General features: G+C 51.4%; 1 protein-coding gene and 1 pseudogene across 3 annotated transcripts in view; both read right to left on the bottom strand.

Moving 5' to 3' along the window:
* Positions 1 to 10,339: 10,339 nt before the first annotated feature.
* Positions 10,340 to 11,880, bottom strand: LOC107321716 (annotated as a pseudogene). The gene has a single exon (XR_001558644.1). The product of XR_001558644.1 is annotated as an uncharacterized LOC107321716 (transcript).
* Positions 10,340 to 25,475, bottom strand: part of NACC2 (NACC family member 2) — a 36,237-nt gene continuing 21,101 nt past the window's right edge. The window contains exons 1-6 of one of the 2 annotated variants that reach the window (XM_015878890.2): positions 24,556 to 24,674; positions 22,397 to 23,323; positions 17,736 to 17,903; positions 16,146 to 16,251; positions 15,788 to 15,885; positions 14,204 to 14,810 (exon numbers count right to left, since the gene is read on the bottom strand). In XM_015878890.2, coding sequence (XP_015734376.1) covers positions 14,311 to 14,810; positions 15,788 to 15,885; positions 16,146 to 16,251; positions 17,736 to 17,903; positions 22,397 to 23,261 — 1,737 coding nt within the window. In that variant the 5' untranslated portion in view covers positions 23,262 to 23,323; positions 24,556 to 24,674 and the 3' untranslated portion in view covers positions 14,204 to 14,310. Of the gene's footprint in view, positions 14,811 to 15,787; positions 15,886 to 16,145; positions 16,252 to 17,735; positions 17,904 to 22,396; positions 23,324 to 24,555; positions 24,675 to 25,475 lie in introns of those variants that run through there. The other variant, XM_015878889.2, reaches the window with a different exon arrangement.

The raw sequence follows: 25,475 nt of genomic DNA, 5'->3' as shown, positions 1-25,475 counted from the left end.
GTCAGCAGGGATAGGGAGGTGATTGTCCCTCTCTACTCGGCTCTTGTGAGGCCCCATCTGTTGTACCGTGTCCAGGTGTGGAGCCCTCAGTACAAGAAAGACATGGAGATTTTGGAAAGGGTCCAGAGGAGGGACAGGAAGATGATCAGGGGGCTGGAGCACCTCCCCTATGAGGACAGGCTGAGGGAGTTGGGTTTGTTCAGCCTGGAGAAGAGAAGGTTGCGGGGTGACCTCATTGCAGCCTTTCAATACCTGAAGGGAACTTACTCCCAGGAGGGGAGTAAACTCTTGGAAAGGGCTGACAATAGCAGGACACGGGGAAATGGTTTTAAGTTAAAAGAGGGAAGATTTAGGTTGGATGTTAGGGGGAAGTTCTTCACTAGGAGAGTGGTTAGGCCCTGGAACAGGCTGCCCAGGGAGGTTGTGGATGCCCCGTCCTTGGAGGTGTTCAAGGCCAGGTTGGACGGGGCCCTGGGCAACCTGATCTAGTAAAGGTGTATGTTTGGTGGCCCTGCCAGGCAGGGGGTTGGAACTACATGATCCTTGAGGTCCCTTCCAACCCGGGTCATTCTGTGATTCTGTGATTCTGTGTGATTCAGGGCATCCACCTCCTGCATCAGAGCTCTCCCCGCTTAACGTGCTTTCTTTTCCTGCTTTGAGTGCGGCTCCCGTGCGCTTGATGAAATGAAGCCATCCAAGTGCAAATAGAGGCAATTCGGCTGTGATGGCTAATGCAGAACGGCGGGGGAATGGGAGCCTTTAAAAATGTCCCATTGAAACGGGGGGCATCGCCTGCTTTGCAGAGTAAAGGAACAATATTGTTTAAGCAGAAAGAATGAGCTCACAGTGCTTGCTTCCTATACTTCGTGCCCAGAGAGCAGCGTGTGGATGGAAAAAGGTGGAAAGTAACGTATCTTTACCTTGGAGGAATGGCTTCCTTTGTTTAATGTCTGATCACATCGGGCTTCATAGTCTCCCACAGCACTGAGCACCACACCAGCCCTACAGGAGCCATACGGAGGCTGCTGGAGCCGGCCGTGCTGCCAGGTCTATCCTTTGGTGTGAATTAGAGCAGTTTTGGAGCTGCTCCATAATGCTGGCAGCCCTATGGGGTTTGGGAGGGTATCCTACATTGAGGACTCCTCCACATGCCCTGAGCTCAGCCCCTCTTGGTGCTGATGGAGGGACCCCAAGGAGCCTCACCCCAAACAGCAGGTGCAGGAGGAGCCTCCATCAGATCCACCATCTCTTCTAAATCATCCGAGAGTGGGAGGAATAAAGAAGGTGAAAAAGATCCCTCTTCCTTCTCTCTCCCCACCCCCCCACCAGCATTTCTGGGCCCTCTCAGAATTTATTGAGACAACTCCTGTGGGATGCTACATCATGTCAGCCAAGTCTTCCCTATTGACTCTCTGCTGCCGCCGCTGAGTGAAGAAATATGAGAGCAGGAGGGATAATGAAGCCGACGTTTTCTTCGAGTCAAACCGATTCCCTCCTAAGATGGGATAAAAGGGTAAAGAACTTTTCCCTTCACGATATTTCTCTCGGTAATGTGTTTTGACAATTTAATTTAGAAGTCATAGAGTAGCGAAGACAAAGTCACCCGGTGGGTGGACATCGGAGAGTTCAGTTGCCTTTGTGATGAATTGGTGATAGTACAGAGATGACAAAACAACACAGGGGGACAAGGAGGAGGCTGGCAGCACTGTCGGCAACGTGCACAGGATAAATTGAACACTACACTTCATCCAGGATCTTCAATAGTCCCAGGCATCCCCAATATAATTTATGAATCGCAATTAGCATGTTATTAGGCTCGTCTTTGAGCTCCATGCCTGGTATTGCGTGTGCTTGGGTTCTGCAAAAGTTGAAGCAAGAAGTTTTGCTAAGTCTGAAGCAGCTATTTATTTAAATTAAAGCAATAAATATGCTGAGGCTGCTGTGTGGATTCCGAGCCCCATCCTGGCACTTTAAGGCTGATGAATCCTGGATTATTCTTTTCCTGGGATGTGGAAATGCCCGTCTGTCACCCCTCAGCCACTTCAGTGGGCAGACAGAGGAGAATTGTTCCTCTTGGGTGCCCCCAAGGCTGCCCCATGGCAACATCCACCCCTGTGCCCCATCCCAGCACTGCCCCATGGCAGCATCCGTCCCCTGTGCCCTATCCCATGACTGCCCCATGGCAACATCCACCCCTATCCCAGCACTGCCCCATGGCAGCATCCAGCCCTGTGCCCTATCCCAGCACTGCCCCATGGCAGCATCCAGCCCTGTGCCCCATCCCAGCACTGCCCCATGGCAGCATACACCCCTGGGCCCCATCCCAGCACTGCCCCATGGCAGCATACACCCCTGGGCCCCATCCCAGCACTGCCTCATGGGCAGCAGCCCACATCTCCCATACCTGGTGCAGAGCAGCCCAGCCCCACTGCACAATTTACCTCCCGAATCACTCCGAAAGGCCCCTGACTGCGCTCCAAACGACTCTGTGGATTGTTATAAATATACAAAGCTTTTTGTGGGGATATTCATGAAATTCTATCACCGCTTACTCTGGCTGGTAATGGCCTTGTTTATGTATGGTCTCCATACCTGCCTTTGCTGCCTCTCCAAACACAATTCTATTACTGTGTGTAACTGCTCTATCAGCGTGGTGCTTAGTGCTTGCTGCTCTCCAGCTCAGCTCTTTAATGGTTGGGGAAGGTATTAGGCACCGCTGTTTGTGAGCGTTCAGAAGAAAGTTCAAATCTCACAATGTCTTTATTTTAAAATTCATGGAATTTCTAAGTACCAACTTTTAAGCCGTGACCAAATAGTCATCTCTTCTTTAAACAGCCTTTTACTTCCCTCTGTTTCCCCCCACCAGTTACCTGGGTGCATATAGAAGCAGACTGTAGCTTCTTTTGCAGCTCGTTGAGATCCTTTCCTGGGCTCCTCGCAGGCTTTGGCAGAATGTCACGATTTAATTGTTGGAAACAAGAGCAGGAAATATTAGCAGCACCAGCACAATAGGGTTTTAATTTAGCTTCAGGGTAGGAATGGGTCTCTAGCAGAGTGCCAGCATCCAGGATTGCCTTCAAGTGCGAGGAGCCTGGAGTTTGGCTGATAGTTTAAACAAGCGGGGTAATTCTGCAGGGATGTGAGGGACTTAATTGGGCCTGTGCTTAAACACCCTCATAATGCGAGGCACACTGCGTGCTCTGAGCATTATTATTAAACAGCCCATTTCCCTTTTTAATGATCATCTCGGATCACCGTAACAGTGATCAGCAAATAATCCTGGACAAATAAACATCTGTCTTCTGCATCTGCACAGAGTGGGGTATGGGAGCAGCTGCACCTCAGCCCATACAGCCCCATGGCAGCCTCCCCTCCAGCCCCACAGCCCCAGTGCCTCTATGGGGGGCTGAGCTCTGTCCTCATCATCACTGTCCCCATAGGATGTCCCCTCCAACCCTAAACACCATCACGCTGCATGGGAACACATCGCTGCCTGCCTCGACATGGAGGTAAAATATGGGGCAGCTCTGAATTATTCAGCCGGTGAGAGGGGCTCTCAGGATGGTGCGTTGCTCTTCTGCAGTGTAATTAATAGTCTTTAGATTAAATATGAAATCATTCCTCATCATTAATAATTTAGCTGCAGCGTGGCGATCTTAAGAGAGCGGCGCACTTCATATTCTCCTCGAGTACGTTGCCTGAATCGCTTTGGGGGAAGCCGGACGCCTTTTCATCCATCTCAATTACAAACCCTGGCTGCTCATTTCCTTCCTGAGCACTGTTTTGCAGAGGTGGAAAACTCTTCCACTCCATCCTTTCTAACAGCCCGGGAAGTGAGAGGACAGCGCTCTGCATTGATAGCTGTTTTCTACTTCTCTGGGACCTCCCAATCTCCTCAGTCTCTGGCTGTGCCCATGAGACCCCAGGCGAACTGCTGCAGCTTTGGGGTTAGGGTTCATGCTGGGTGCAGCCCCACTGCCCTGCTGTGAGCTTCCCTCTGCTCCCTGCAGCTGTGCTGGGTCTGATCTGCTCCGGGCAGCTCCGATGCTGATGGTGAACAGCTGGGAGCCAGCAATCCCAGTGCAACCCCTCCTGCACCACTTCCAGCACCGTCAGCAGGGAAAAGGGGAAAACCAGCAGCTGTGCTCCACTGTGATGCTCATCAGCTGTAGTGTGAGGGCAGGAAGGGGCCGTGGGATGCAGGGCTGTGAGGGGTGCAGCACTTCATCCCACTCCAGGGCTCCTATTGCCAACAGCCAACAGCTGTCAGGCAGCTGCTGCACTGAAATGCCAAAGCCCCATTGGCTGCCAGGTGCTGGGAGCAGGATGGGGCTGCAGGGCAGTGACTTTGTGGGGTCTCAATGGGTATTGAGGGAGCCCACGGAGGGAACATCCTCAGCAAAGGCATTCACCAAATGTCACATCTCCCCGGCAGCCCTAAATAACGCCGTAACCTTTCGGCAGCGCCCGTGATTCATTCGCTCGCTGCTACAATAGAATAAACTTGTTTGCACACCTGGCTGTGTTTTAAATAGCTTTAATCCCTCTGTGCCTCCCCCACCTCCTCCGACGGCTGCTGTCGAGCGCTGCCAACGCAACGCAGCCCTCCATCACCACATCCCTCTGCATGGGGACAGTGATGGGCACAGCCCCATCTACAACCCCAGCCCCAGCCCCAGGGCTGCCCGCTGGGTGCATTGCCAAGGTTGGGTTCAGGGACTGGGAGTCAGCATCTGCATTGTGACCCCACCAGCACTATGGGATGGCTGAGCTGTGCTTTGCTGGGGGATCTGCTGGCCCAGCGCTCCCGCAAGGCGCGGGCGTGAAAATAGGAACATAAGGGAATGCATTAATGAATATGGAAACCTTCTTTTCTGGTATTGCATGCTCATAAATGAATCCACTTTATAGAGCCATAGCGGGGAGGAAATGACTATTCGGAGCCTGATTTATCTGCTCAAATGCTTTGTAGTACTTCAGATTAATAAAAATATTTAATAAAGAATCAAGATGGTTTATCTGTAATGCAAAGAGAATCACATCCCCTGTATTTTTATTACTGAAAAATTGGAAGTGGGAAGAAATAATGATATAAGCTACTGTATAAATGACAAAAATACCCATTCTCGTTACATGCATTGCTGTACAATCTTTTTCTATCCTATAAACATAATATATTCTTATGCCTATTTCAGCGGATTCAGTACTCATATGCTGCATTGTGAGGTTTAATGCCATCCCATCCTCAACTGCTCCGGCAAGTGATTAAATAAGAAATAAATTTTGCTGTCATTGCATTTAAAATCAAATCAAGGATCATTTGTTACCCCAAACGAACCAGTTATCCTGCTCTGCTCGTAAGCAGGCTGCTGTTTGCTGAAGCATTTAGAAATGTATATATAGTAAACTCTTTGCATAATGGCTTGTACTGTAATATGATCTTTATGAGCCCGCCGCTCCGGAGGCACTCGCAAGAACCAATAAACAGAGCATTGCTTTTTTAATTTAAAGTTATAGGGAGGAGGCATTTCCCATCGGCTGGATCCATCTGAGCCTCGTTGGCTGTGTGTGCAGCTAAGGGCAGAGCTGAGCTGAACCCCATACACACCACCACTGCACCCCAGTGCCCTATGGGATGCAGCCCATAATGGTGTATCACCGCTCCTTCAAAGCAGAAACTGTTCCTGATTTCAGTTCTATCCCTCATTACCAGGTGGTTGTGCACAACCCATCCCGCTATGAGAGCCCTTTAATCTTGGAAAGCTTCAGGAAGGGCTCTGGTCAAAGCCCTGAGCCCAGGCAGGCCCAGAGGGTGAATTGTTTGCTGCAAATTATTTGCTCAGCTTTAATTATCAAGTTTTTGGCACCCATTAGTTAAAGCGGTTAATTTTATTACAGAGAAAACAACAAATCACAAGGCTGACAATAATGAGGATGAACAGGCATTTAATTATCCCTGTTCGAGACAGAACAATTATTAATTTGGAATTGCAAAAAAACTCGTTTGGAAAGTTTGGAGTCTGGAGAATCGTCACAGGGAGTGCAACACTGCTGCAGGAGAGGGTGGTTGGATGGGTCCCATAAACACCATGGGGAAGTGTGGAGTGCTGTCCTCATGTTCAGTACCCCATAGGGACATGGAGGGAGTGGTGTCCCCATGTGCAGTATCCTATAGGGACATGCAGGGAGTGGTGTTCCTATGTTCAGTATCCCATAGGGACATGCAAGGAGTGCTGTCCCCATGTGCAGTATCCTATAGGGACATGCAAGGAGTGGTGTTCCTATGTTCAGTATCCCATAGGAACAAGCAGGGAGTGGTGACTCCATGTGCAATACCCCATAGGGATATGCAAGGAATGGTGTCCCCATGTTCAGTATCCCATAGGGACATGCTGGGAGTGGTGACCCCATGTGTAGTACCCCATAGGGACATGCAGGGAGCAGTGTCCCCATGTGCCCCACAGCCAGTGGGATGACATGCAGCCCTTGCTGTAAGCAGGGTCTCTCTGGGCTGCCCACATCCCTTCCCCTCTACCCACACCATGCACAATGCAGGCACTCAGCAGCTCCTCACCAGGCCAAGCTGCAGCCAGAGGGAAGAAATAGCAATAAAAGGAAGAAGTTGGGAAGAAGAAGCTCGAGCTTGAAGAAACAAATGAAATCTCATCATTTATCCCCAGTGGTCAGTGGCACAGATAACATTTTTCAAAGTGTAATTGCAGTCAATTGTACTTTCCCCCCAGTGCCCGTCAGCTCATCTTAGCTGGCGTGATAAATGTTGGCTTTTAAGCAAGAATGGATTGATTATTAATAGCTTAGATACCAGTTACAGGAACTGCAATAAAACTAGATTTTAATTTCCCTCTCTATTAAGGAATCTCATGTTTCATTCAACATAGAGAGAAAAGAGGGTGGCTATTCCGCACAGGTATTAGATTTACTGCAGGGATGAAGGCCCATTGATGCACCCAAGTATGGTGTTCATCACATTGGATTTAGGCAGTGCTGGGTTGGTGGGATGTGTGACCCTGTGCCCCCAAAGCACCGGCATCTGCTGCCCAACATCCCTGCAGGGCATCAGTCCTGGTGCAGGGATGTTTCGACTGTGATTTGTGTTGAAATCAGGGGGAAAAAGCATAAAAGCCGCCTTGACTGAAGAACTGAGTTGTGCATTTTAATCTCTTATAACTTACTTTTATGATGTAGTTCTGAATTATGTTATTGCATTTGTATTTAGAGAGCACGCCAGATGGCGCATGCAGTAACGCTTTAAATTAGGGTTTCCCAAATACAACATTAAATTTAGATTTAATAAGACAGTTATCGCATGGGAATTAAATACCAATTGATTATTTATCAAATAACCCAGTGCAGCAATGCGTGGCTCGGCCGTGCTGGTGCTCAGCAGCTGCCATGGGGATGGGGAGCCTTTGCCCCATGGATGGGCTCTGTCCCATAGTGCCACGTCCCCATCTATGCACCCTCTGGAGGCAGAAGGATGGGATCCAGCCAGACCCACAGCTTGAGCTGCCCATGTGTCCTGGTGTCACAGATGACACTTCCAGCTCTGTGCTGCCACAGCTTTGTATTATGGTTATTCTCCAGCACCACGATGTGCTGCTCATATCGCCGGGGTAATTTACTTTCCTAATCAAATTGATTTCCATTCAAATGAATTCTCTTGTCCATCTCCCTTCCAGTAATGTTATTTTAAGCGTGAGCTGTGTCTTGGTACCAACGTATAATCAGCCGGTGGGATGCAGAGGGCATTGTGGTTCTTTATGGTGAATCAAATAGGAGGGAAATTATAGAAGCTTTTAAGCTCTGTAATTTATGTCCTGTAACTTCAGCCGGGGCCAATGCATGAGCTTACAGCCCCTCCGGGTTTCTCTCTCCTCCTATACTCTGTGTCTCAGCACTCCTTCCCTATTGGCAACTTCTGCCTTTATGTTATGGGGACAGCTCACCCCGCTGCCCCACCACAGCCCACTATGGGACAGAGGGCAGCCACCACTCATTAACTATCCAACAGCTGCCAACAACTTCATTACCAGATCCTCTTACTGCTCCCGGTGCAGCCCAGCAGTGCCCATCCATGGCTCACAGCCTGGGCATCACCATAGTGGCATCGCTGCAGGCTCCAGAGCCACCCAGCAGGGACAGCACAGAGGCAGTACAGCCAAGGGGAAGCAGAGCTGTGAGCAGCACAGTGCGCTGAGTGATGCAGCTCCCACCCTTCACCCTTTATTTGTATTTTCTGTCCTGCACGATATATATCAGCCATTGTCAGTGCTGGAGTGCTGCTCCACAGTCTATTATAAAATGGCTCAGTGCAAAAGATGCATATAAATAAGAGAAGCCGTGAAGTGTTCCTCAGCAGCCGGTGCAGGGAGAGCTCATGGCTGTGATTTATGGCTGCTGCTCGCTGCTCCTCTCTGACATAAATCTCACCCTTCACTCACACATGGGGCTGCAGAGAGGCAGTGGGGCACCCCCAGCACTGCACACCCCCTGTGCCCTGCTCAGGGATGGGGCCACATCCAGCATTACCCAGTGGTTTCACAGCTGGACAGGGTGGGAGGGAAATCTCTGCATCCCCAAAAGCATTCAGGGTGTTCCCAGGGCCAGCTCACCCTGCTGTGCATCTGCTCTGGGTGGGTGCTGCTGTCAGGTTTGCGTGGTACTTACGTTGTGCTGCAATGCTGATAAATCAGGACGTCTCCTCTGCCAGGTTTATCGCTGCGGGGCTGCGCTCTGCTGGGTGCAGCTCTGCCTCGCTCCTTCTGCAGTGCCAAGGGCAGCAATGCTAACAGCCAGCGCCGTTTGCAATGACCAATGAATGCCATCTGCAAGAGTTAACGCCATTCACACTGACTCAACACTGACCAATTCAGGCAATTAGTCAGGCAAGAACTTCAATTAGGCCATATAGAACCCTGTCTGCAATGTTCAGTGCCTCTTGCAGTGACCAATAACATTTGTGATGACTGACACTGCTTGCAATGACCAACACCGTTTGCCATAGTCAATGCTATTTGCACCATCCAATAATGTATGCAACAACCAATGCTGTTTGCAATGGTCAGTGCTGCTTGCAGAGGCCAAGGCAGCTGCTGCAATGCAATGCTGCAAAAGCCCAGCACCTCTCTACAAAAGGCCCCAAGGCAGATAGTCTGCAATCCAATGAGGACCACAGCCATGAGCAGCTCTGCCTGGCTTTGCTCTGGGTAGGTGGAGGTCAGGGTCAGGGACAAGTGCTGCAGTCCCACATGCAGGACATGGGGCACTAAGAGGAGCACAGCAGCACCGTGCACAGTGGGCACACAGCGCCTGCACACTGCTCCCCATCCCTGCACTCTTCTCTCTGCACATCCCCGCAGCAAGGCCGTTGGCTTGGTTAAATAACTCATTTATCTTCCCATACTCTCTGCAGATCGTAATAGAGCTGCTCTGACAACACCGCACACCAAAGCCCTAATTTTAGAACTGGTGTTTATAAGGAATCAGTTTGAAATATTGGAGCGGTCGAACGATGGTTGGTTGGGTGGGTTGTTCTTTTTTTTTTTCTCCTCTCCCTGAAATACCGACGTCTGCAAGAAAAGCCGCTCGTAAGGAAAATTCTGATGATAACAACTCATTTAGAATAAATCAGCTGGGGATGGTTTATGTAATGCTGTGCTGCGCGCTGTGCGGGCACAGGGCTCTGTGCTGCCATCCCAATGGGTTCTGTGTGGTTACAGGGTCAGTGGGGTTGGGGAATATAAGGGGGAAGTGAGAAGAGGGGAAAACATAGAGGGGGGAAAAGGGGGAAGGGGAATAAAGAATAAGGAGGAAAAGGTTGAAATAGGGTGAAAAATAGGGAAATATAAGGGGGAAAATGGGAAAGGAGGGAATAAAGGGGCAAAAAAAATGGGATAAAAGGGGAAAAGAAGGGGAAAAAGGGAAAAGAAGGAAAGGGGGGATGGGGAATAAAAGGGGGAAAAGGGGAATAATGGGGAAAAGGTTGGAAAGGGGGGGAAAGAGATAAAGGGAAATAAAGAGGAAAAAGGAGGAACCGAGGGGGGTAAAGGGATGAAAGGGGAAAAGGGGATAAAAGGGAAAGAAACAAAGGAAGAAAAAGGGGGAATAAAGGGAAAGAAGATAAAAAGGAAAAGGGGGAACAGGGAAAAAAAGGGGGAAAGGGGGGAAAAGGGGAATAAAAAAGGTGAATAGGGGTGAAAAAAGAGCAAAGAAGAGGCAAGGACCGCATGGGGCGCCCAGCCGTGGCCTCGCGGTTCTGCGTCCATCCCTCCCAGTATTGCCAGACCGTCGCTGAGGCACAGGAGGAGACACGCAGGGCTGTAATCATCATTTCCTTTATTATTCTGTAAATGTGAACTTTACAAAGCGTTGTACAATTCATGGTCGCACCGGCCGCGAAATTCGTTCCTCTTAAATGGATTTTCCGTCGTCTGAAAACAGCTGTGAGCACAGATCCGATAGAGGGTGAGGGGTAAAGGGAGGGGGGGATGGGGTTTGTCCTTAACCTTTTATTTCTGGTTTTAGTTACCTCTATATGGCATCAGCCGTGGCTACAAAATAACAGTCAGAACTACACAGAGTAAAGAGCACATAAATACCGGTGAATAATGCGCGATCAAAGTCAAAATCAAAAAGAACCAAGACGAAGCGAGCATCGTCCGTGGCTGAGAGCCGGAGCTCAGCGGTACTGCGGGGCTGTCCTACAGCACACACAGGGATAACAGTCGTGGAGTCACAGTACTGCGCACAGCGCCGGAGCCGCCTCCAAAACAACGGCACCACTCAACCCTTCATTTTGCCTTCCCCTGAAGCAGCCCAAGTTGGGTCAGCACTCTGACCCAACCCAACGCCCCCTGCCCCAAAGGACAGTTTGGAGCCTTTCCCTACGGCGTCGTTTTCCACCCACTCATTCGTTCCTTTCATCTCGTTATTTGTTCGTGGATTTATTCCGTCTGCTAAAAACAGTATTGCGAGTTTTGGCTTTGTTTTCTTTTCTTTTTAATATATATATATATTTATTATTATTATTTTTATTATTATTATTATTATTTCTTTTTTTTTTCTTTTTTCTTAATTTCGACATAAAAACCAACCTTGGTGTGCAAAACGCTTCTATAACAGTGGAAGAAACTCATGGCACAGCCCTATCGGTGCACGGAGCTCCTGACAGCCCTGGCTTTGGGGTGGCCCCGAGCCCTAGGCTGACAACGTGACACATCTATACAGCAGGAACACTTCTAAACAGCAGTTGGAGCCCCAGAAGAGACGTGAGTTCTCTGTGCCGCCTTTAGGATTTATAGCCGGCCAGAGGCTCTGGGTTTTGGGTTGGTTAATGGGCCATACACCCTTCTCCGCTCACAGCAAGTTATTTCTGTAAATATAAGCAATCCCAACATAAGCTTAGCAGGAAAACGATCAGGAAAGGCATCGATCCCTGCTCCGGTGGCTCCATGAGGCCACCGGTCCATGTGCACCCCATAGTGGGATGGGGACGGCACCCGCTGCTGCCGGGACACAGCTGGGAGGAGGAGGGTCCTACAGCTGCTGGGAGCTGGGAAATGGGGGTGTGGGGATAAGGAGATATGTGGGGATATGAGGATACAGGGATGTGGAGATACGGTGATATAGGGATGCGGTGATGTAGGGATGTCAGGATATAGGGATGCATGGATATGGAGATGTAGGGATGTGGGGACTGCACGGAGCACGCGCTCTGATTTTTTTAAAGGTGCTTGGTATAACTTTAGATATATAATATACATGTAATATTGCTAATAGTCAAGCATAGGAATAAAGGTGCAGACATACCATAAATACTGATGCTCTGATTTTACACTATCAGACCTAGATGAACGCAGTTTCCTATTCACATTATAAAGCAGCCCCGAATTCTATAATTTAAAATAGTGTCGTAAACAAAGAGGAGGAAGGAGGTGGTTATGAGCTGATTCTCTCCATCTGTTTTCCTTGGAAAAGAAAAAAGAAAACCCAACAAAAACCCAAACCAAACCAAACCGACAACAAAAGAAGGAACAAAAGAGATCAAGAGATTCTAAGGCACTCAGGAAAGCCGCATACAATCGATGGACTGCTCTGTTCTCATTTACATTCAGTATTTCAAAGGGGGAACTTGGTTGTGTTTGTCGGAAGAATACAATCATTATCCACGTAACATGTTCCAAACATACCATGAATCCTCCACACACAGGAAACATTAGTGCAAAATGCTTGCCCTCATCTACCAGATAAGGAGAAACCCAACGCCCTTCACATTTTAGAAGTTTGCCTTCCTAGTAATAAGAAGAAGTAATAAAACGAACCCAGATCGAAGAAGAACCAAAACAAAAAAGGAAAGGAAAAAGAAAAAATAAAAGGAAAAAAAAAAAACCAAACAATAAAAGAACCCCAAAAATATACAAGGAAGTTGTGCTAGGTATAAAAATATATATTTTCACTGTGCAACTCGACTCTCTTCAGACTCTCTGCCCTAAGCCATTCAAGTACTGCTGCTGCTGCTCCTGTCCCTGGTGCTGTCTGGGAGCACTCCGCTCGGGGCTTCTCGAGCCAGCAGGGAGCCCATGCAGCCCCATCCAAAGGGGGGAGGAAGAGGAGACCCCGCAGTGCTCCACACAGGGGCACAGTGGGGATGCTCAGCCCCATGCTGGGCAGCCAGCAACACTGGGGGGACATCAGAGGGCAACGGGGCACCCCTGGGCTGCGGGACCCTCAGCTCCATGGGGAGGATGGGAGGGGAAGCCCGAATCACAGCGCCATGCTGGGCTGGGGCAGCACCATGTGTCGGGAGGAGTGGGTGTTGGTGCATGTGGGTAAAGTGCAAATGGGGCTGGGGCAGTGGCAGTCCTGTGCCCTCCATATCACATCCATTGCCACTGGGGCTGGGGCAGGGGCTGCCCCGTGTGCTATCCAGTGTGGGGGGCAGAGAGGAGCCCGGCATTTCTTGGTCTCAGGACAAAGAACAGCAGAACACGCCAAGTGCCGGACAGCTTCGTAATCACGGTGCCAAAAAACAGCTTCAAGTATCAAAGAAAACAAAACACGTGGCCAAAGGCTGGGTCAGCCTCTCGCCCCTCCCCTTCAACACAGAGACAGAAAGAAACCCTGAGCAAAGCGCTGCCTGGATTCAGGAACCAAACTGGGAAAGAAAGAAAGGGCCCTGGGAGCCCAAAGCGACCACCTGTGGTGCACTCATCTGAAGACCCGGACACCCTAAGTACCTCAACGCAGGCCCTTCCGTCATAGTAACAATTAGAAATGAAAGCAAAAGCAGCCATTCTCAGCAATGCCAGGCCTGCCCCACGCCCAGCACTGCACACCTCCATCCCCAGCACTGAGCTGAGCACGTCCTGCTGAGCCAAACCCACCGCAGCTCCATTGCTGTGCCCCGAGGACAACAGCCTGGGATGGGCAACGGGTAGACAGGTGTGAAGGCTTCTTCCCAGCAGGATGAGACAAAGACCAAAGAGGGGTACAAAGCTCTTTGCTTGCAATTAAAAATAAAAGAACAAAAGAAGAAAACAGCTTTTATGCACCTAATCTGCTTCAGGCACAGAAGTGGGTGCAGGGGCGAGGAGAACCCAACGCAGCGGAGCAGCTCAGAGCAGGAGGGGGAGAGGAACCAACCCAGCGCCTGGTGGCACCGAGAGGGGCAACACCGAGAGGAACAGCCACATCCTGCATCCTGCATCACACATCCTGCATCCCACTGACCTTCCACCAACAGAAGCATGGAGCAGTTTCCCCCACCCTGTGCCACGCACCCCAGCAAACCAAACCCCAGCGCTCCAAGATGCACAACTCACTGCTAAGGACAAGGTGAGCGATGGCTTTACCTCCAAGCTGAGGAATGGATGGGTGGTGATGGGGGGGGTGGGGGGGTTGTCGAGTTTTTCTCCTCCCCTTCTTTAAAAAAAAAAAGAAAAAAAGAAAAAATAGAAGATAAAACCAAAATAATAATAAAGGAAACAAAAAAAAAGACCCAAAAAAGCTACAATCGCACAGACTAACCTCAGGGGTATCAAAAAAAGGAGCCCAAGAGTTTTCTCTTTTTTTAAAGTAGGTCGCCACAGACCTATCGTTTACAGTATAACGAATGCGATTATTTCCTTCATCAATTTTAAATACAAGCAGAATAAAAATCACATTTTTTTCAGGCAACAGTAGCAGTTCAGTAGGTAAGTGGCTTGATCACATTTTTGTTTCGTATTAGTAATGCATGCAAGCAGCTTTAGTATTACAGATCCCTTATAGGTCACAAAACGTTTGCTCTCTCTATAAAGTCCCTCCATAAGTGCCATCCGGTCTTCTCACCGGAGTTTCGGGCCGGCTGGAGGGGCCCGAGCCCTGTTCAAAAGGTTGGGGAGTGCTTTGGGTATCCGATGCCATGGCATCCGTGGCAGCCGCCTCCTGTATGACAGAGCCGGCGCCCTCGGCATCCTCGCTCTGTTCGAAGGACTGGCTGGATCCATTGCTCAGATCGACGCTCACTGTGTTAGTTCTTAATGCTACTATAGTTCCTGAATCGCTCCTCCTTTCTGCATAGATTTGCTGCTCAAAGACCTGAGCAGAGCTGGGCTGGAATTCTGGATCCAGAGGGACGCTGTTTGTGGTGGAGCCCATCACGGTGCGGTACATCTCCATCCCCTCGGGCAGCATGGATTTGATCTTCGGGAGCCAACGCTTGCGGACCCGGCGGGCATTGGTGCACATATCAGCTGCTATGACATTCATCTCGCTTTCCTTAAAGCTTGGGGCAAAATTCTGACAATACACTGCAAAGACAGGGATACACAGCACTGAGGGCGGGCGGGCAGCAGCACCAGGCCCCAGTGCAGGGCAACACTGCAGCCCAGCGCTTGGATGGATGTCAGAGCTCCCTGCCACACTGAGAACAGCACTCCTCAACACAAGGGATGGGCAGATGGGGGGCATAGGAGGGGCCTGGAGAGGGACTGAGCCCTAGAGTAATGGGCTCCCAAACACCCACCAATGGATCCACCAACAGCTCTGATGTTACAGAGCAAAACCTCTGATGAATAATGACCAACTACAGCTCGTGCCCCGAATATTTCCCTGTGAAACACCTGAAAAATCATCCAGTGCCCCTATACACAACAGCAAAGCTTGGCTGGGTCACTGCCTGCCTGGCCAGAGCTGTGGAAGCACCACACTCAGGCAGCAGCCCCTGCAGTGCTTCTGTATCTGTGTACTGAACATTCGTCGTTCCATTCCTCTCTGCAGAGCTCAGTGTGATATTTACAGCCAGATCTGCCATGCAGACCCCAATGGGGTGACAGAACCCTTCCTCTCCTTCACACACCAACTGCAGGTGGGATGGGCTGCACAGTGCCAAAGGCTGCTCCCTGCTGAGGGTCAGCAGCTGAACCCCCAGACCTCGGCCTCAAACAACCCAGGGCATGGAAGCCAGGGCACCGAGACCCAGTCCAGCAGTATCCAGCACTGAGTGCTGCCAAAAGCCATCATTTTGCTTTCCTTCTTAGAGCACCCCATAATTAACTACAAAACTGATGTTTTAAAGCACAGTGAAACAGTTGAGTAGCGATGACGCTTCCTATTAAGATGCTGCCAAACAAAAAAATTAAATCCAGACCCAAAAACCTGACATAATAAAATCAATTTCACCTAATTTCACCATAACATTTCCCCAGAGACGGCCTTCCTTGCTCAGGTTCTGGCTGTACTCTCAGCATGCACTTCCACCCCAGCAGAAGCAAACCCCTCTCCTTACGTTTCACGGCGTTCAGGACTCTGCTGTCCAGAGGTTTCCTGCTGGGGTCACTCGTAGAGGAGCGGATTCCGGTTCCGCAGCTGTTGGCAAGGGTGTTCCTGCAGGAGAGGCAAAGCAACACCCTCACACCGGGTACCCACAGCCCAGCGGGACACACAGCACCTTCAGTGCAAGGAGGGGCACCGAGATCGGAGGTTTTAAGGCAAGGTATTGGAAAACCTGATGTTCAGGTTCAGTCATTGCTGGGAAATGGCACAGAAGTGTGGCAGACCCAGAGGGTGACACGCTTACACATCACCCGCCGGCACACTTAGAACAGCAGCAAATACTTGGGGTCCCTTGGGAGAGTGGGACGTACCGATCGAAGAACGTGGCCAGGAGACGTCTCAGGAGCACTTTGTGTTTGACACCGGCACATAAGTGGCAATTCATCAGCTGCCCCCGTGTGATGTAAACACCTGAGCCTGGAAGAGAGGAAGAACTGGGGGTGAGGATGGGCTGTGCTGCACTGCAGGGCAGGGAGAGAGCCTGGCAATGGGCAGTCTGTGCAGGAGGGTCTGTGGGAGCCAAACGAGAGGACAAAGACACACAGAACACGTGGTACCGTACATACAACCGGACTGTTTGTTCTCTTTGAAGGAAGAAAAGCCCAAAGTGATTGGCTTTCTCTTTTCTCAAGTGAAAGAGTGGAGAAAATAACTAAAATGAGAACAAAATCCCCATCTAGCACAGAAAGAAGGACACCATTTGCTCTCAAGACATACAAACACCTAATGGAGAAACAGAATCCCTCCTAGGTTTTCAGGGCAGTGCCCAGAGCCCAGATTTCATGGACAAAAGCAGTTGGAAATGGGTGAATGCTGCTCTGGATGTCACAGCAGCTCCTCAAACTGTGTCTGCCCTTCGGATTTACTGCCACTGCCGCAAGGCCAGCTTAAGGCTGTGCAGACAGAGCTGCTGAAGTTTGCAGAATCCATGGTGGCAGAAAAGCCTGAGACAAAGGGAAATGCTTGGGGGGGTTCCCAGAGGCGTGTGCTGAAGGATGCAGGGTGGTAACGGGCTGCAGTGCGATGGCAGGGGATGAACCAGCAGAGGGAATGCCGAGTGCTGCCACGGGCAGCTTTGCTTCAGCAGAGGGAAACCAGCCCAGGCAGCTGCTGTTGGATACAGACATTCAGTTCTTTTTCTAGATGGAAAAATGTAAATGAAGCCGAGGTGCCCCCAGCCAGTGTGCAGCCCATGGCTCGTGGGGCTGGAATCAGGTCTGGGCACTGCAGCCATGCAGCAGACTCTGCAATCCAGACCCATGACAGCAGCTCAAGGGCTCCATGCTGCACCCAGCAGGGCCATAACCCAGCACTGGGGGGCAGCCAGGTCCCCACTGACTGCATGTTTCCCACCACTCTGAAAATAAGGATGGGAGAAAGGTCCAAACCAAACCCATTCCTTCTCCTCCTCCCAACATGGCAGCTGGAAACACCCCCAGTTTTTGGATGGGTTTTGCAAAGCTTGCTCACCGGCGCCCATTTCACTTCCGATGCTTTGTAAATCTTTTAGCCTGATGAATTATTATGATCATTTTTCCAGCAACAACAACAACAAAAAAAGATCCGCTCATCGAAATCAAAATACAATTGCCATGCAGCCCACACCAATCAGGAAGAACACAAGCTGCAGAATTCAATTAAAACGCTAAATTAATTCAATTGAATAAATCCTGTTAATGACACATTTTTCTATCAGCAAATTAAAGGAAACTCAGAACTTCTTTTTTTTTTTTTTCCCAATTTTTTTTTTTTTAAGATGATTGGTGATGAATAATCCAGAAAGACAAAGCAAGGGCACGCACAGCTCCTGCAGCGGCATGGGAAGAAGAACACATTTCATGCAGACCAACAGCAGAGATCCCCAGCAGTTCCCAAACCAAAGAGGTGCTGCCCCTCATTACCTGCAACGAGCTCCAGCTTCTCCCCTGGGTCCCCCTCGGAGTAGAGCTTTGGGTGGCAGCGGTACCCGATCTGGCTGATGAGACTGGCTGGAAGGGCAACCAGATCCCGGCGGATGAGGACACAGGAGCGGTTCTCCAGCGGGATCTGCTCCGGCTTTTCTTGTGCAACTTCAAAATTAAAAGGGAAAAAGATTAATGCAGTGCATGGGGGAGGTGCAGTGTCACAAGGAGGGTGCGTTGCAGCTTCTCCAAGAATGCCCTGGATGGAAGCAGTGCAGCCCACAGAGGGGCTTGGTGCCACGGAAGGCTCCTGCACCCAGTGATGCTCTGCCTGCCTCCAGATGACTCCTCGGTGTGGGCAAGCAGCTCTCCACACCTGCCCCCCACCACCTGCAAATGGGGTTTGCATGCAGAGACAGCTTACTCTGGCATCCTTGGGGTGGGCTGGCAACCCAATAGTGGGCTCCAAAACAGGCAACAGATCACCCAAATTCCATAATACCTCCTTTGGTACCTTAACTCTCCTGCTCAGGTGACATTTCCCCTCTCCACATACAACAGCCCCATCTGCAGACCCATTCAGAGGCAATGGCACACCAGGCAGCCCTGCAGCGCATGGATGGGACCGACCTACTGCATCATCCCAGCACAGCACTTTGCTGCATGATTCGGGACCAAGAAGAGCAGAACAACCACATTTCTGCTTCCAGGCTTGCACCTTTCTCCATCACGGCACAGCTGTGCTCACAGTGTGCAGGCAGGAACAGAAGGGACTGCTGCACTTCTGCTGCACCCCAAAAATAATGGGCAGCACACAGAGCAAACACACCCAAAGCCGACATTCACCCACAGCTTTCTGTGCTCCCATACAGCCCTGAAGCAGCAGCTGGCAGGCAGGGTTCTGGCACAGGGCTGGTGCTCACTGTGCTACCTGTGCCTGAAGGGCTTTGTAGACCCCAGAAATCCATTAGCAGTGCTCTGCACATGCCATGTCCCCCTGGCCACATCCTTGTGCGAGCAGTGCAGTGCAGCAGCCAGCCCCTGCAGCAGGTGGGACAAACACACATCTACCACTGCTCACACACTAATTTCCCATTAAAAAACAAATCCGGGGCAATCCACTAACACACTTTGGTCACCCCTGTCTTGCTGTCTACCAACTTTTCCTTACACGTGGGCACAACTCATTTTTGGGATCAGCCTCCATCCAACACAGGCACAAATTCAGTGCCAGCAACAAGCCCTGGGAGGTTCAGGACTGCTCCCAGCAGACGGCCGGCATGGCACAGAACAGTTATGTAAAGATGCAGAGCACAAGGGACACTTTGCTCCCATGTTCTCAAAGAAAGCAACTCTGTTTGGCCACTGTGCTCGGAAGAACAGGACAGTATTCGCTGCTAATTAATGTGGATCTTCAGAGGGCAGCAGCTCCTTCCAACACGAACAATGCCGGGCATTGTTTGGGGCAGCTCTGCCTGGACAGAGCCCACCCCAGCCAGGGGAGCAGGAAGCGCTGCAGAGGAAGCAGAGAGAGCTGCTCGCCAGGCACGGATTTCATTTTGCATCTGCAACTTGCGAGGATGCAGCAGAGAGCACTGCAGTGGGAAGCGCCCGGGCGCAGAGCTGCAATGGGAAGCCACAAGTCACGAGCCCACGGCTACAGAATCACCTCCATCTGCTCTGTGCCAACGCACGGATCATTTTCACATTCTCTCCTGAGAAGTTCCTCCCTGAACAGCTTTACCCCGTTAGCTTACATCCTTCAGGCCAAGGGCTCACCCCACCGCAGCATCCCTGGGGTGAGCTGGCACAGCACAGCACAGCACAGCACAGCACAGCACAGCCCACGGAGCGGCACAGCCCTGCCCTGTGCTGGTTTACATTGCACAAACAGGACGTGTATAACAACGTGCTGGAATGCAGAGATTTGATTTGTGACCTATTTATACAGGGAGGTAATCTGGAATTAGTATAGGAAAAATATTACTGCTTTATAAATACCCCTATCTTGCCTCGCTGCAGACCTCAGCCAGGAGTGAAACATCTGCCAGCCTAAAATTAAACATCTGTGCTTTACGGGGGGGAAACCGCCATGAGTTTAATGCCTAAAAAGGGCAGCAGTGCCTGACCTGGGGCATGGGGTGTGTGCAACCACAGCCCCCATGAAAAACCAGGGGGGACACTCTGGTTAGTGGACAGGAGCTGCCCTACAGTCCTAAAAGATGCCCTGATCCCTCGCAGGTGACATCGTCCTGCCCAGCTCCACTGCTTGCACTGCTCCTGCTGGCTGCGGATGGCAGCGGGTCGGGGCTGCTTTGTGCCCTCCATCCTCACTGCCAGGAATCAGAGGCCAGGAGAGAAAACTATTCTCTCAGCTAATTACCACAACTCTTCCATAATGGCTATTTTAGATGAATTTTTAATGACGGGCGCTCCTGTCAGTGTAAGATTTCATAACTTCCAAGCCCAGCCTTTTGCCATCCTGGAGCTTTGCTGTATCCAGATCTAACCCCCCTAAAAACACTAAGCAGTGACAGGCAGAGGGGTCGAACCCTCACCTCACGCAACCCCACTGCTTCCCATCGGCATCAGCGCGTCGCAGCTGCGAGCAGTGAGCCGGGAGCAGTGCGCAGAGCAGCGCATCTGCACGTCCTGCCGCAGCCCACTTCAGAGCGGGCCCACGGCGCTGTAATTAGGGATAAAAATACTTTGGCTTTTGTTTAACGTCTCCTTGAGTTGCGTGTTTCTCCCCGTTAGATGTTAGGAACCTCGTTGAGCTTCAGCAGCTCCACATCCGGAGCGATGGATGGGATCAGGCGCTTTGCTGCGGCGCTGCCACCGCGGCGCTCCAGGTGTGCACCTGTCCTCGTGTTCCTCTGCAGCTCCTTCCCCGCATCGCAGGGATTTTCCTCAGGTTCACACTGCAGATTCTCAGCACTTTAAGCAGGGCTGCGTCCCGCTCCTCTCCTCCCAGCAAAGCCCTTTGCCAAGGTCACGGTGCGCATCTCACAGCCCGGCTGTGGGGATGGCTTCCGAACGTAGAATTGGGCTGGATGTGAGCAGACGAGCCTGAATTTGGGGCTCCGTGCTAAGCACTGGGCAATACCACTGTCAGGGCCACCCCAGCACTGCCAGGTGGGGGCAAAGCACAGAAATCAAGGGAGGAAAAGAAAAATAAAAGCCTGAAACGCGGGGCTTGATGCGCCGCGCTCTCCTTTGCTTTGTTTTTGTTTCTCCAAACGGGGCTCCTGGAAACCCTGGCAATGTGTTTGAAGCTGCTGCCCCCTCCCCCCCCGGCCTTTGTGAGGCTGCAGGAGCTCCATGCCAGCAGCGGGATTAGCCGGCTCGCTCTCTTCCATCTTATGGTTTTATTATTCTGCACCTTTTGAGGGTACGGTTTATCCTGAGTAATTAAAACACAGTTAGCTCGACAAGTCCCGACCATAATGGAATAGCTTAGGTTTTATTTCTTTCTTTAATCTCCTTCTTTTTGTGTGTGCCCCGTTTTCCGGGAAGCCCGATACCAGAGCTGGCTTCATTAAAACAGGAAACTCCCCTCAAAACGTGTGGCTGAGGAAGAGATTGAGGGCAGCGCAGCCCTGTGTGGGGCACAGCTCCATCCTAACAGCCCCCAGAGAAAGCAGCACAGCCTCCCCTCATCAGGACGCCCCTCTGCACACACACCAAAGGGTTCATGGATGCCCAGGAATGCTCAAAGGCCTTGGAGCATCTCTCAGAGCTGCTCTACAGCACAGCATTCCCCCTGCCCCAAGCTCCCAGCAGCCCGCAGGATGGGTTTTGTTCTGCTGCTCCCTATGCACTGGCCCCATGACGGTTAAAGGCAAACACGGCACACAAGGCTATAATCCCGTTTCTCTGAAGAATAATGCTCCGAGCGCTCGGCACTGAGGACAAGCCCATATTACTCGCTGCGTGCTCTACAGTCAGAAAACACAATACAAAATAAAAACAAACCCGGTGTGGAGGAAAGCAGCCTGAATTCGGCTCAGCCTGAGGCCAGTATCAGAGGGCAGGTTGCTGGCACAGCCCTGTGCCTGCACAGAGCCTGTTCCCATCCCCTGGCACTGTGGTGGGGACACAGCACAGAGGTTTATGGGGTCCTTCACTCAGCAAATATTTCTGATGGCGGAACAGCATCACCACTGCGAGGAGTCATGGTTGTGGTTGCTCCCATACAGCAATAAAATGATATCAGTGGGACTCCAAGTGCTTTTCCCTGCTTGACTCCAGTGCACCAGACAGGCCTGGCAGAGGAATGGCTGTTAGTGCATGTATGGGGATAGCGGTCCTCCTGTGCTCCTTCCCACAGATGTGCCCATCAAAAAACATCTATGGGGATGATTTTCATGATGATGTTTGGAGGAAGGGACACAAGCACATTGCACTGCATGTTTCAAAAGGCCGGCCACCTCACAGAGCCCAGAAGGTGACCCAAGGCACCAGAGAACACGGCCATGAGCAGTGGCACTGTGCCACACTCGGAGGTGCCCGCTGCCCTCAGGATGTCCCAGCACTGGGCCCTCTGCAAACCAGCAAAGCCACAGAGCCACCAGCCCACCAACCAGCCCCAACCCACTGCAAAAGCACCAAACAAAACCTCATAGAGAGCAGAAAACCAAAGGACAGAGCGTGCTCCTTACCAGAATAGCCTCCTGAGGACTTGATGTACATCTGCCCGTACTGCTCCTCCACCATGGTGTCGTACGCCTCGTCGTCCTCCTCATCCTCCTCGTTATGGTAGGACGTGGGGCTGTCAGTGGTGGGAATGCTGCTGGCGCCGGGGCTGGTGCGCTCCCCCTGCGAGTACTGCACCTGCTGCACGGTGGGCAGGAGGGAGGCCAGGTTGGGCACCCCATAGTAGGAGACACGCGACAGCTTCAGCGGGCCGGCAGCAGGACCTGCTCCTGCGGGGCCATCGCGTGCGCCTGGCTCCAGGGGCCGCTTGGCAGGTAGGCCTGGCACGGCGGCTGGTGGCAGCTCCAGGCTCTCGTGCTTGACACGGGTGAGGAGAGGGATGGGCATGGAGGGGGACATGACGTAGGGCGCCGAGGCCGACTGCAGCTGGTTGCAGGGGCTCTGCGGTTCTGAGGAGGGGTCTTCGATCATGGCGGTCTGAGAGTCACAGTGGGGCGAGCTCACCTTGAACATCAAGTCTGTCCCCTTCTCCACGATGTGCTGGATCTGCAGGAAGCCCGCCGTGTACATCACCACCAGCTGCTCGCTGGCCGCCATGGTGAGCTTGCCGGTGTAGCAAAAGGAGAGGATCTGCTGGAAGCAAGCAGGGGGCACCGTCCCCGGCAGCTCAAAGGCATTTTTGCTGTTCCCGCTGAACAAGTCTCGGAAGTAGAGGCTGCTGGCAGCCAGCACGGCACGGTGTGCCTTGAAGGCCTGGCCCTTCACCACGATGGAGACATCGCAGTACAGCCCCAGCAGGCGCTGCTCGTTCAGGCAGCCCAGCACGGTGTTCCCAAAGTTGGGAATCTCTATGTGCAACATCTGCGACATGGCTCAGGATCCGCCGGAGCTCCTCAGGCATTCAATGCAGGGGTATCCAAAGTAGGGCACATCTGAAAAAGGGAGAAGGCAGGGAGAGAGGAACAGTGTTTTCAGGCAGCTCGGAGGCACACAGTAACGCAGAACGGCTCCGAGCCGTGGTTGGAGCCAACGCAGCAAAGCAATGCCTTATAAAATCGCTTATCAACGCTCTTAACGCTCATGGAGGATAGCGAGGGATGTTCCAAAACTCAAACATTTCCTTAAAGTTGCGGTCTGTTTAAATAAACCCCACTGATTTATTCCCCCAGGGGTTTACTTTATGCAGGAAAATGTGACCCGTAATGGGAGAGGAGAGCACAGCAAAGCTCACAGAGAGCAGACAGACCTTGGGCAGTGTTACATAAGGAGCACCACCACTGCCGCTGGCTACACTGAAACTATAGAAAAGACATTTACGAAGCAAAGTGCCATTTTGCCCGAGATAAAGGCAGGATTCCGTCAGTGTTCCCATCTCAAAGCACTTTCTAAAGCAACCTTCACTTCTGCACCAGAAAGAGGAAGCATTTTAACAGTTAAACCCTTTCTAAACAGAATGAGCCCCAAACAAAACACCGCTTATCTCACACACTGCGGCAGGATGGGTGCTGCCAGGGCGCAGTCCCCACAGCACAGCACAGAGTGGGAGGGTCCCGGCCCAGCCCAGGGCAGCCCCCACCTTCAGCACTTCAGGGCTGCTCACATCCTCAATAAAAGTGATGAGCGCGTGGAGCCGGTGGGTGTGCAAAGCTGTGCACTGCCGAGGTGGTCAGCATCAGTGCCTCCTGTCCAGCAAAGCAAAGCATTGCGCATTCAGCAGCCCACAGCCATAACCCTCCACCCCCTTTGTGTCCCCCCCCCAGGTTCCATGCAGCAGTCGGACAGGTATTAAACAACTGAAAATCCCATTTGCCGTCAATACTGCTGAGTACAGACTGTGGTTAAGGAGGACTGAAAGCTCCAGAGAACATCACTTAAAAAACAAAACAAAACAAAACTGAAGTTAATCTGAGAAAGACTGAGAGAAAAAAAAAAAAAAATCAAAACCCAAAAAGCTGCTCCGAAAAGAAAATAACCCACAAAGAGCTGCTCTGTTCCCAGTGCTGGGGGAATAAAAAAACAACAACAAAAGTCCTATCCGCAAGGCCACGGGGTAACAGGAAGAAAAGGGAACGCTCGGAGCCAATTTCATCCTATCTGCACGGTTCAATAAAGCCCTCCCGAGCGAGGAAGTTGGCAGCCCCCCCCTCTCCATCTGGGCACGTACCTTCCAGCAGTGTCCGGGGGTCCCCTGCCCTCCTCTCACCCCGCACTGTGTGGGGACGCCGAGCGCTCGGGGAGGAAAGCAGCGCGGAGCCCTCGGCTTCTATCTGCTGGAGCTCAAGCTCTTACCAAGTCAAATCTCCACGGCAGTGCATAGCATCTAAATGAATAGGCCGGATGCAGATTAACATTCAGGCTGCTCTCTGCGATGAATAGAGCCCTTTGATTAGGGACCTGAAGTAAATGCCAGTTTCAAACCGAAGCTTTAAAAACAGAGAAATATCAGTGCCAGAGGAATGCTCTCAGTGTTGGTACAAGACAGACTTTTGATGAGTCACTGCAATGCAAACAAAGATGGCAGAAATACTGTACTGTATGCTGATGAAATGCTTAGTGGTGCCACGGCAACTGAGACAGGTTTTAAATTTATAGTGCAGTTTTGCATATGAATTACGCTGTAAACTGCCTCCCCTGCCATCTAGTACATCCAGAGTGTCAAAGCATTTAAACTATTCCAAACAGTCTGCAGCGCTGGCACTGCTGCTGGTGACTCCTCGGGCTGGGGAAGGGGCGGCGAGCCCAGCATCCCACAGCCGGCATCCCCATAATGAGCCCAGCATCCCCATAATGAGCCCAGCATCCCCACACCGAGCTCAGCATCCCCACACTGAGCCCCATACTGAGCTCAGCATCCCCACACTGAGCCCAGCATACCCATACCGAACTCAGCATCCCCATAATGAGCTCAGCATCCCCACACTGAGCCCCAGCATCCTGCATCCCTACATCCTGTACCCCAGCACCCCCACACTGAGCCACAGCTGCCCCACTCTGAGCCCCACACTGAACCACAGCAACCTGCACCCCAGCATCTCCACACCGAGCCCAGCATCCTGCAGCCAGCATCCCCATACCAAGTCCCAT

This window comes from Coturnix japonica, chromosome 17, assembly GCF_001577835.2.
Source record: "Coturnix japonica isolate 7356 chromosome 17, Coturnix japonica 2.1, whole genome shotgun sequence".
Classification (NCBI taxonomy): Eukaryota; Metazoa; Chordata; class Aves; order Galliformes; family Phasianidae; genus Coturnix; species Coturnix japonica.
This window is presented reverse-complemented; position numbering and strand designations above follow the sequence as displayed.